General features: G+C 52.9%; 3 protein-coding genes across 3 annotated transcripts; all 3 read left to right on the top strand.

Moving 5' to 3' along the window:
- Positions 1 to 603: 603 nt before the first annotated feature.
- On the top strand, positions 604 to 3881 carry J4E87_001913 (uncharacterized protein; the record flags this gene model as incomplete). The annotated part of the gene is made up of 2 exons (XM_049373553.1): positions 604 to 1149; positions 1197 to 3881. The coding sequence occupies 2 exons, from the start codon at positions 604 to 606 to the stop codon at positions 3879 to 3881; spliced, it is 3231 nt and encodes a 1076-aa protein (XP_049236923.1).
- Positions 3882 to 5903: 2022 nt separating this feature from the next.
- On the top strand, positions 5904 to 7592 carry J4E87_001912 (uncharacterized protein; the record flags this gene model as incomplete). The annotated part of the gene is made up of 2 exons (XM_049373552.1): positions 5904 to 6916; positions 7112 to 7592. 2 exons carry the CDS (start codon positions 5904 to 5906, stop codon positions 7590 to 7592), a joined length of 1494 nt encoding a protein of 497 aa, XP_049236922.1.
- A 3111-nt stretch (positions 7593 to 10703) lies between these two features.
- On the top strand, positions 10704 to 11685 carry J4E87_001911 (uncharacterized protein; the record flags this gene model as incomplete). The annotated part of the gene is made up of 3 exons (XM_049373551.1): positions 10704 to 10709; positions 10799 to 10810; positions 10927 to 11685. 3 exons carry the CDS (start codon positions 10704 to 10706, stop codon positions 11683 to 11685), a joined length of 777 nt encoding a protein of 258 aa, XP_049236921.1.
- Positions 11686 to 12173: the final 488 nt, after the last annotated feature.

The raw sequence follows: 12173 nt of genomic DNA, 5'->3' as shown, positions 1-12173 counted from the left end.
ACTTAATCTTACTCTTAAGAGCTCTCTCTATTTACCTTTACTATAGTATTAATATAGAGATAAAGAATTACGCAATATTATATAGCGCGGCGATAGACTAGCCTCTTGCGAAACTACTTTTATTATAGTATTTATTTACTTTGTACATCTACCTAATAGCTCTGGGGAAATTAGTGTGGCTAGACGAGATTGTGATGATGCATAGTGATAGGGTTTAGCGAGCTGCACTCCGCCTGTTCCTCGCGCCGTAGATCGTCGCTTCCTTGCGTGTCGTGACCGCCCAAACAAAGGCCCCGTCGAGCCAATTCACCCTCAGATGCGCGTCGCCGTCTGATGCACGACCGCCCGAGCTGCAGCTTCTTTGCCCCTTCACCGTCACCACTCTAGACCGCACTCACCCCGCTCAATTGCGCGCCCACGTCCCTTTTTTTGATAGCGGCCGGATCCCCGTTCCGCAGGCGCAGCAGAGAATCCCTACCAACCACGCGATATTCACCTCACCTCGCCCTCCCCCAGCAAGCAGGCGCGCCTAGTGCCATGACGTCTTTCTGAGATGTCTGCTAGCCATCGCAAACCTCCTCCACCACTGACCTGGAGGCCGCGATGTCGCTTACGCCCTCCAATCCCCGGATGATGAGCCCAGCCATCGGGTCCGGCATCAAGCTCAATCCCTCTCCCTCCCCATTCTTCAAGACGACCCCGCGCTCGCCCGTCAAGGCTGGACGCGCCGAAGCCAGCCTTGCCTTGCGCCAGGTCATCGGCACCACGACCAATTCGGCCAATGCCTTTGACAGCCTGCCGTCGGCGAGCACCTTTGGCTACACGGCGGGTGCTGCCGCTGTCATTGCGTGCATAGACGACCAAGGCCGTGTCACCCAGCGCTTCTACCGCGCACGCCCGACCACCAACCCCATCAATCCCTCGGCTTCCATCTATGGCGGGCCCTCCACCCCGACCCAGAATGAGAGTCGCAACCGCACCGCCGTCTCGTTGCGCGACGCCGGCTTCGGGGGCTCACCACTCCCGTCGCCCAGTGCGCCCGACTGGGCAGACTCGCCGAGCAACAGAGCTTGGAACATGAAAGAGAAGATCAAGGCGGCAACCTGTGTCAGTTTCAGTCCTGACGGGAAATTCTTCGCCGTCGGAGAGGTGAGACATGTGTCGACTTCATGCTGCATCATCCTAACTTTTCCCAGACGGGCTACAAACCGCGTGTACTCATCTTCTCTGCCTCATCAGACGCCCCGTCGGACACGCCCCTCACGTCTCTCTCGGATCACACCTTCGGCGTCAACTGCGTAGCCTTCAGCCCCGACTCGCGCTTCCTTGCTAGCTTAGGCTCAGCCAACGATGGCTTCTTATACATCTGGCACATCAACTCCCGCACCGGAGCTGCCACGCTGCATGCTAGCAACAAGTGCGTCAGCCACATCAATCGGATGGCATGGATGGGAAACAAGCTCGTCACCGTCGGTGTCCGCCATGTCAAGGTCTGGAAGATCGATGACCTCAACGCCACAATGCGCATCAGCAAGGCGCGCCAGAGCGATGTTTCGTTCCTCTCAGGCTCGACACACAAGACATTACCAGGGAGAAACTGCATCCTGGAGAATTTGAAGGAGTCTACATTCACAAGCGTCGTCGCTATAGCCCGGAACAAGGCCATCGTGGCTTCCGACAAGGGAGACATATGTCTCATCGACGATACCGAATCCGACCATCGCTTCTCGAGACTAGTTGATGCCGGCTTTCCTGTCAGTTCCCTAGCAGTCGATGTGAAGGGACGACTTCACATCGCCGGTAGCCAAGGCGCGCTCAAAACCTTCAACATAAAGGAGATGATCGGAAGACTGACTCCGCCGCCCTCGCCTCCACCGCGCATAGAGTCTCCATCCATCTCGGTCACGGACAGCAGCCAGATCGGTGTGATTGCTTGTCTCAAAGACTACCTTATTACGGTCGATGCACACCGAGCAATTCGACTGTCGCAACTGTGCTCCGAAGACGACGAAGGCGTCGTCGGCAACGTCGTTCACACATTGCCTGCGCACGGGCATGCTGTGTTAGGAGTACACGCTGGTCTCACACAACCGAACGTTTTCGAGGCTTCATACTACACATGGGCAGCTGATGGGACTGTCATCTTCTGGAGTCAAGGATCCTGTAAAGGTTCGCTTCAAGTACAGCTTGAGCAGCTGGAGGATCCCGAGGCCGTTCCGAACGAGCTACGGACAGTTCGTGTCTCTGCCGATGGCGCTTTCCTCGTCGCTGGAGACAAGTATGGCGTTCTGCGGTTCATCAATTGCAACACCAAAACCTGCACATTAGAGTTCAAGGCTCACGCCAGTGAAATCACTAGCATCGCCATACACGAAGAGCCGGATATCACTTTTGTCGCATCCGCCAGTCGAGATCGCACCGTTCAAGTGTTCACCCGATTAGAGCAGACCTGGGATCTACTGCAAACATTGGACGAGCATGTGGGAGCAGTAAACGGGGTTTCCTTCTCACGAAATGGCACTCGTCTAGTCTCGTCTTCCAGCGATCGAAGCCTCGTCGTCCGCGAACTGTTGTCTCTCGAGGAGGCTCGTGGAACGACCCGCGCTTTTGTCATGTCACGCGCTATCATGTTGAAGGCAACTCCAGTGTCGTCAGCCTGGGACGTTGATCAGGATGATGTCTTGCTTGTGTCGACCATCGACCGTCAGGTCCACAAATTCGACATTCGAACAGGTCAAAGTCTCAGCAACTTCCGTGCATGCGACACTGATGGTGGGGATGCCGTCGTTCTATCTTCCCTAGTCCACATACCACGTAATTGGGGCGCTCCACTAATAGCTGGTGTGTCGAGCACCGATAAGTCGATACGCGTTTACGATGAAAGCGGCTCTTTGGTCGCTCGTGACTGGGGCCATACTGAAGGTGTCTCTGATATTGCGCTTGTGGAAACACCTGGGCAAGTGAGTGAAGAGTTGGGCGAGAAGTCACTGGTTACAGTGGCAGTAGACGGGACTATATTTGCATGGGCTTTGGCTTTACAAGCTCCCAATCGTCAAGACATATCAAAGTCGATGGATTTGCTCGCCCCAAATACGCCTTCCAACCAGGATCTGCTATCCAACAAGCCACCTCTACGACGCGTATTCTCACAATCCGAATTAGCACGTTTTCAACGCTCACCCGTGGAAGAGACTCCTCCGAACACTGGGAGCAAGTCACCAAAGCTGCGTAAAAAAGTATCAAAATTCTCCTTGGCTCCAACGCCGAAACTTGATCCATCTCCTATGCCTACAAGTTCACGCGAAGGCCGAATAACAGCATGGAATGGCGGGGGTCCAATACGCAAGAACAAGAACCGCTCCCCATCGCCACCTAGCCCTAAAAACCCTCAACTCGGCAAACGTCGCGCCTCCATTGACGCCAGAAGTCGCGCGAAAGCACCTGTCAGCGACTCTAGCAAGATCGGAGCGTCAACCGAGAGTTTATGCAGGACGTTGCGAGCCTACAGGAAACGTCTTGCAAACACTAGTGATACTATTAGCCCAGAGATAGCGAAAGAGGTCGAAAGAGAGCTTGCGGCTACCGCGAGGGCAATTGGTGAAAGGATAAAATCCAAGGCCTTTGAGGAGACGGTCATGGTCAAACTACTGGATCAGTATTCCGAACGGTTGGTGACCATGCTGGATGAGAAAATCGCAGCTAGCGTCGCACAACGGGTACGCGAAAGTAGCGTTGGCAACTTCTCAGACAGTGCAGATTCGCCCGTTCTTGCACAGCATCCATCAAGAAGTAGAGCGGGCAGTGAAGAAATCGGAGCGGGTCGTGTAGATGATTTGGAATCGGGGACCGAGGCCCTGGTCTTAGAGACCACGGAAAGGTGACGATGGAATGAAGGTGTTTAAACACCAACGTGGGTACAGGGGCGCAACCCGTCAGGACTTCGGCGCCCGGATCAGTTTTCATGAGTCATATGGCCAGGTCGGCGTTCAATGGATTATATATCCAGCAAGTAAGCGGCGTTTAGGATAACAGAGCTCAAAGCTCAGCATGACATGGCGTTTGATGGAGGTTGGCCAATTGGTCGACGAGCAATGCTCCGCTAGTACTACAGCATAGGAGATAATCGTAGTCCTTAGTAAGATTTCCTCTCTTTCCAAGAGCCTTCCGTGCGCGTTAGTTCTGCTGTCCTCGCATGCGTCATGATGTTGTGCCTCCTCTCCGTCACAGGAACAGAGCGAAGGCCCAATCGGCTAGCGCACTTGGGCCTAGTCCGGACCCTTACAGTGCCCCCCTTCCTCGTTGGAGCAAAGCAGCTTTCAGACAAATCGTCCTCGGAGCAGAACGATCGAAGAAGCCGTTGATGTTTACAGTCTCGCAGCCCAGTATCACTTGATTGGTGTAGTTCTGAAGTGACATCATATCTAACTAAGCATGAGGCAAGAGATGGCAAGTGGCGACCACTACATTGCAGCTGTGTAGCAAGGTAATTCTGTTCAGAATACCAATACCCCCTACTCTATCCCTCATGAAACGCTTCCTCGCCCACATCGACACTTTAACACGCACAATGTCCCCTCCCGCTACCTCACTATCCGCCACTTCACGTACACCTACATCCCCACGGCCAGCCCGTCTCGACGACTACCTAGGCCTCTCGCACTCACCCCTCGCCCAGAAATCCTGCATCGTAAAACCCCTCTCCATAGCAGTTGAAGACGGACCCGACGGCTCCGTACCAGGCTTCCTCCATTTACCGCCTACAGCATCCGCCACGCCGTCTACAAAACAGCAGCATTCCTGCTTTCAGGCGCGGGTGGTGGAGTCGTGGGACCATCGTCTATGTACCTTTCCCTAGCCGATAAACTGGCTTCGTTGAAGCAGCCCGTACCTGCGTTACGACTTGACTATAGATATCCTGCGCGCAATAAATACTGCGTTAGAGACGTACTAGCCGCCATGAAAGAACTGAAAGACTCGTATCAAATCGAGAAGTTTGTGTTAGTAGGCTGGTCATTCGGTGGCGCACCCGTCTTTACTATTGGTGGGCAAGACAAGAGAGTCGTGGGGTGCGCAACGGTTGCTAGTCAGACTGCAGAAACGGAAGGTATACGGTCTCTTGCGCCATGACCGGTATTGCTTCTTCATGGGACGGGGGATCGCACGCTGAGTCCGCGGTGCTCGGACAGACTGTACGAGATGTATGGGGATGGGGACGAGAAGGAACTGAAACTTTTCGAGGGGGATGATCACGCGTTGACGCAGAACTCGCTCGAGGCGGAGCAGTGGATTGTTGGGTTCGTGCTCAGGTGTGCTGGATTGGATCCTGAGGGTGGGAAGGAAGGGATGGCGGAGAGGTTAGTGGGTGAGGAGGAGAAGGTTGGGTTGATGGAGAGGGGTGGTGATTTGAGGGGAGGGGAGAGTGTGGTGTAGTGGTGGGATGCGTGATAAGAGGCAATCTGCTATGTTTTCAGCCTCCTGAAATCGCGTTCCAGTAGTGGGTATGTTTTGATTCCATGGCTGAGCTGAGTGATGCACCTGCAGGAAAAATAAGCCCGGATGACAATGTCGACTTCAGAATGCTGCCTATTACGCCCGGCGCCCAGGCTGGTCAAAACCAGGGCGATAGCTACGCCTTCGCTTGGATATATTCAACGTTTAATTATATAACGGAGATGTTTCTACGCGGTTAAGGAACCTGCGTGATAGACCGCGGCTGTGGAAGACGAACCAATCGGGGACAATGTTGTGTGAGGCTCAAAATATCTCATGCGCCACATGACTGCAGGTGTGCAAGACAAAGAAATCGCTAAAAAGAAGCAGAGATATCGAATGCCCAATATTGTTGAAGTATTTCCCGGTGTTGTCTTTTTTCCCTTCCTTTTTCTTGCACCTGCATCGCAACCATGAGTTTCAACGGCGCGAACTGTATCCTCTTACCAACTCTTGAAGCAGTCGTCGCACGCTATGTGCTCGCAGAATGTCTTCCAGACACCTCTCTCGCGATGTACTGGCTAGCTTTTACCATTCTCAACAACACAGTCCTCATCTTTCACAACATGGTCCTCTATCCTTTCTTCCTTAGCCCACTGCGCGATCTGCCGCAACCCAAAGGCTTCATCCCGCTCTTCGGCCACGGACGGTTGCTATTGAAGAAGCGTCAGGCAGGCGGAGACTGGCATCTGCAAACCATGAAGACAGTGCCCAACGACGGCATCATCCTCCGACGAGGGTTTCTTCATACTACTAGACTTATCCTGACTACGCCGGCAGCACTGGCAGATGTACTGGTGCACAAGAGCTATGATTTCGAGAAACCGTCCCGAGCAAGAAGGTTCCTGATGAGGTTCCTGGGAGAGGGCTTGTTGCTAAGTGAAGGAGAAGAGCACAGGCTACAGCGGAAGAGGTTAGCGCCTGCGTTCCACTTCAGGAACGTTAAAGAATTGTATCCGGTGTTTTGCGCAAAGTCGATGGAGTTCTGCAGCGCGATTAGGCAGGAACTTTGTGGGCGACCAGATGGCGTACTGGATATCTGCCAGTATACATCGCGGGTGACGTTGGACCTCATCTGTCTCGCTGGTATGGGTCGAGATACCGGGTCTCTGTTGAACGCCGATGACGAGTTGATCAAGAACTACGAGGAGATTCTGGAGCCCTCCGCGGAGAAGATGTGGTACTATGTGGCTAACATTGTCCTACCGCCTTGGCTGGTCAGCATCCTACCCTGGAAGCTGCATGAGCGGGCCAGGGTTACGACGAGGAATTTGCGCAGGATTTGTTCCGAGTTTGTAGCGGAGCGGAGGGCGAAGATGCAGCATAAGGATGCCGAGAGCCGTGACATCTTGTCGATCATGATACGCGACAGCCAGCTGTCGGATAAGAACCTGGTTGATCAACTCCTCACCTTGTTAGCCGCAGGGTTAGTACCCTTAACTTCAAGTCCACTCGTGCACAAAGCTGACCGGTACAGTCATGAAAGCACGTCTTCTGCCTTGATATGGACGTCCCACCTACTGGCCCAGCACCCAGCCGTTCAAACGCGCCTTCGCTCCGAGATCCAGCAATGTATCCCTGATCCAAAAGTCCTCTCGGACTCCAGCTTCAATTCCGCCAGCCTTTTGGAGAATATGCCCTACCTTAACTGCGTCCTTAACGAAGTCCTGCGCCTCTTCCCTCCAGTTCCCATCACGGCGCGCGTCGCCATCAGAGACACGGTAGTCTGTGGCCAAATCATACCCAGCGGCACCATGGTATGGATCGCTCCATGGGCAATAAACCGCAATCCGCAGCTGTGGGGCCCGGACTCTGAAAAGTGCGTACCCGAGCGTTGGATCGACAGCAAGACGGGGCGCGCGACGATGAACGGTGGGGCGGACAGCAACTACAGTTTTCTCACGTTTTTGCATGGGCCGAGGAGCTGTATAGGAGAGAGATTTGCGAGAGCCGAGCTAAGGGCGCTTGTTGCGGCGTTTGTGGGGAGCTTCGAGTTGGAAATGGAAAACCCTAAAGAGAAGGTTGTCGTAGGTGGTGCGATCGCTAGTAAGCCGAGGAATGGGATGAAGCTTAAGCTGAAGAACGTGCAGTGGGGTCCTTGAGAGTTCTGGTGGTTCTGCACGTGGGTAGCGATCGCGGCTGCTACCGTATCATGCTAGGTCCTTTGACTGGCGGAAGTGAATCGCCATGCGCGATGCCGGATTTAGTGAATACTTCCTGTTTTCGTCAAGATCGTAGCATGAGAATCCTGCTGCGGAGGCTTTGCTTTTCTGCATCTACCGTGATGAGCGTAGAAGAGCTGCGTACTAGTGTCGGTGGCAGCCTGGATACAGACTAATACAATGCGGTGGCTGCATCTCAACCAGGATTCGCTATCGCTTCTATAAGCACCAGACGCGAATGCGATGAGTCCACCGAATGAGAGCAGTTGGCCCCATAAACGTTGCCAGGTACGGCTAAAAACGGTGGTAAATACTGAGTCGCAAGTGCTCTGTTGAGGAATGTGCGGGGATGGTGGCCTCGATTGTCTTCCAGCTACTTCGAAATGGGGAGGATCCGAGGACTATGGTGTCCACAGCTTATCTTGACTCGTCTCTAGGCTCGTATGTTGATTTCTTGACTTGTCTTTATAGTTTCCGTTTCCACCATGCTCTCGACGGCAGAATAATTGAGAGTTGCAAAATCCGGCAGATGCGAGATGGTTGCGTGTAGGAAGCAGCGGATCGTGTATTGCGCAGTGATCGAATTGGAAGCACACGGTCTTGGACGTAAACGGTCGCATGAGGAAGTGTCAGAAAGACATGTATGTGTTAGTTACCGCGCGGGAGGAACGGCGGATGTGCGTCCGGACAAGTGTGAGCGCGCAGATGTTGTCATCCGAAACCTTACAAAGCCGGTTGCCGAAAGGCTAGCCACAACTGGACCGCAACATCAAGTTCTGCATCTCGGGATCTGATCGAGGTCGACTAGAGCGAGATCCTGAACAAGATCCTGTGATGCAGGATTGTGGTCTTATCGTACTTCTGTGGGACGGCGCGAATCTGCTAACTGAGTTAAACCGTATCTACCGTACAGAATTAAGCGATATGCACAAGTCGTAAGATTGGGCGTCTACTAATTGGGGGGCGTCTGTTTAGATCGGCGCGGAGTACTAAAAACTACGTGCCATGCCTGTCCGCGGAGCGTGAAACACATTGACATGTCGGAAATTTTTTGGCTGACGTAGCGACACAGCGTACGAGACTATCGCGTTGATGCGATCCTTTGACAAATTTTCCAGATCAAAGCATGAATTCTTTTTTACTCGTTGCGACGTGCCTGCAGCGGGCGCGTACGCACGTAGAGACGGACCCCACGTGCAGGGCTGATCGTGGCGAATTTACTATTGGTTGGCGGTTCTGCGGACGCCACCGAAATGTAGCCTGCCTAACGTCATGCATCAACTTGCCATTTCATAAGGTTTCATACTCAAGATGCAGGTCTTGAGTCAATTGAATAACGTTCTTGTTTCGCCGCGCAGGTGACACGACACCAATTCTGTACAAGATCCATGCTCGACAAGGCTCAGCGATCGAAAGCCCCACGTCGATAAATTCGTCCTAGTGTTAGCATGCGCGGGTGTTTCCTCGTTACGAGTTCCTCAGATATGACAACGGGGCAGAGGGTGTGCTTCTTTAGATTGACTCTCGTTGCGCTAGCTAGGGTAACTAGTCAATTCGAGTAAAGAGCGACATACCTGAACTTGACGATCAACGGTCGGCATATGTAAGTGACAAGTACATACTTTCTCGTTATCCGGTATTACTGTGCCGCAAAGCCGACTCGTCCTTCAACTTCAAGCTGGCGTACGTTCCAGGCTCAAAGTAAGAATAGTAGTGCCATTCGACTCTGTCGAACGAGTCAGCTGCCCCGCAACACCACTGACACGTCTGGTTGTGTTGCAGGGTTGGAGGCTGGCAGCTAGGACCCACGAGAGTATGATTTGCATGCTCCCACAATTGCTGAGCAAGCATTACGTGGTCCAGCTACTACTCTTATCCTATGAGGGATATCGGAATTGTATTTTCCGCCTGGATCGTATACGCAATGCCAAATAGTCCACATGTAAGATTTGGCATTAAGTTCTGCATGTCGATCGACTTTCCCGTAAACACATAGAATCCTAGTCTATGGCAAAAGCGGTACTGTAGAAGTTGGTGGCCGCATGCGAAGTGGTCCGACCACAACGCCCTGGGAAGCCAAAGTCCTGAATGGGTATCCTGGTTGACACGCAGCCGCGCAGCTTGTCGCTGGGAAATCGGTTGGCGACTGGAATTTGTGGGTGGCAAAGCTTTCATGAAGTTGAAATAGAGGAAATCACCGTTGGATGATGTTCTATAGGACACCAATAACAGGGAAAGAGTGACATCAACCCACAATAATTCTGATGATTGGGATCGGAGGGCCAGGGCTGGGGAGAAGCCAGGCGCTTATTGGCCACGGTGAAGCATCCCGACGGGATTTCCGAGGGACTGAGAAGAACCGCAAACCTTAGCTCAACAGACATCCAGCTGTAAGCGTGTATGCGTACAATTCAGGGTACATGTGAGATCAAGTGGGTAAGGCTGCATGTCCATATCCGGATTGGCAGTAGACGCTCACCTGAAGCCTCAATGCGGTCGAAGGTGATCTCGGGTAGCCGCCGTAGTCTGGGGTTCTCACATTACTCGCTCCCTTGCCGCGTCGTCTTCTTCTGTTTTGGAATTACGTTCGGTCTTTCGAACAACATCCCACGTCGATCCATGGTAAACTGCCCTGGATCATGGCATCGAACATCCCGGAGCATCATTACCAAGGAAACTATGGCTCCCCTTTGTTCGGGCAACAGAAAGTTGCGATTCCACGGCTGCAGAGAGTCGAGCAAAGACAAAGTGGACTGAAGGACAGGCGTCGAGTCCCACGGGCCTGTACTGGTGTAAGTCTGAATCGCGTACGAGATTTTTGTGCCGATGACGGGTGCTCGATTTTACACAACTCCTGGTTTAACCAGGAGTCTCAGCCGATGGGCTTTCCGATAGGCCAGTGTTTTTTGAATTTGGTACGGCTTCTGACAGCGGCATTTTTAGTGTCGCTCCCACAAGATCAAATGCACGGGCGAGAAGCCAAGGTGCAAGCATTGTGCGACCACGAATCGCGAATGCGTCTACATTTTGCCCCGGAAAGATCGATTGAAAATGTCTGTCCAGTCTCCCCTGGAAATTATGTTTGCATTGCTGACATTCCCAGCGTCACTGAACAATGCCACCAATTAACCGACTTCCTAACGCAGTTAAGGGACCGGGTAAGCACCGAGGATGGGGAAAGGATTGCCGACATTCTGGAAGATGTGAGTTGGGTCCTGATAGATCTTATGCACAAGACGCGAAAGGGAAAGACTAGAAAGCTGACATGGGCTAGATGGATGAAGACCTGTCAGAACAGAGGCGTACTCCGACCCCAATCCCCTCGCAACCAGACGTCGACAGTCATGGTTCACAAGGCAGCGGAGAGGCGAGCGGTTTCGAGCACTTCGAGCATCTTGACACTGAGGCATTGGATCTGCTGGACGAAGACTTACACAGTAGCGACGGAGCCCGGTCAACAGGATTCGTTGGCAAGAGCTCAGAAGTACAGTGGTTGCGTACAGTAGCTCTTGCTCAACAAGAAAGACCAGACGGAGAATGGTCCGGATCCAGGTCCCAACGCCGTCCTTCGAACGTTCTCAGCAACGAGCAAGTAAGCTCATTCAGCTTCTGGGCCGACTGCGATGACGTGAGTGTCAACTTTTACGTGGATCCGTATGAGCTGCCGCGACCCGATTTCGCCGAGCATCTGGTGCAATGCTACATGCTCAGAGTGCACGACTCTTTCCCGATTCTACCACGCAACTTCGTCAAACAAACTCGCGTATACTTTGCGGCGCTACGTGAGGGAAAGGCACCGCGTCTGAATCCCAAGTGGCAGGCGATCCTGAATCTTGTTTTCGCTATCGGCGCCAACTATTCGTATCTTTACAACAAGGACTGGCCGGAGGGCGATGCGAACCTGTTCCACGCAAGAGCGAGGGCTTTTGGGTTGAATGAAGCCTCCCTGACCACACATTCCGATGTACCGCAAATCCAAGGCTTGGGGCTTCTTGCGTTTTATTGGCTAAGTGTTGGACAAGTCAGTCGGTAAGTCGCAATCCGGATGGAGAGTTAGTGCCGTCTTGCTAATCAGTCCAGGGCGTGGACGCTTGTCGGTGTGGCTTTGCGATCAGCCTACTCTCTCGGTCTCCATGTACGGAACGAGGACCCCTCTGCAAACGCATCAAAACGTGAGACGTTGGTGCAAACTTGGTGGAGTTTGTACTCACTTGAGAGAATTCTCAGTATCATTACTGGCCGGCCCAGCATCATTGTGGACTCGTGCTGTTCGGTGCCATTGCCTATGACGAATCCAGGAGAGGAACCCCTAGGAGAAGCGGAGACAACACATGGCATGCGTACGGTGATTGCATCACTATCAGACTCGCCCACATTTTCCGCCTCTTCAAATATCGCCGCGAACCCTCCTCACATGGCGATAGGGTCTCGGGCAACGGATGTCAACTCAGGCTCTTACTTCAGAGCTGTCGTTCAGCTGTCCATTATATCCCAAAACATTCTCACGTCTCTTTATTCCGC

The sequence above is a fragment of the Alternaria ethzedia genome, assembly GCF_023757985.1.
Source record: "Alternaria ethzedia strain BMP 0044 chromosome Unknown scaffold_3, whole genome shotgun sequence".
Lineage (NCBI taxonomy): Eukaryota > Fungi > Ascomycota > Dothideomycetes > Pleosporales > Pleosporaceae > Alternaria > Alternaria ethzedia.
Note: the sequence above shows the minus strand (reverse complement) of the source record. Positions and strands in the feature narration are given on the sequence as shown.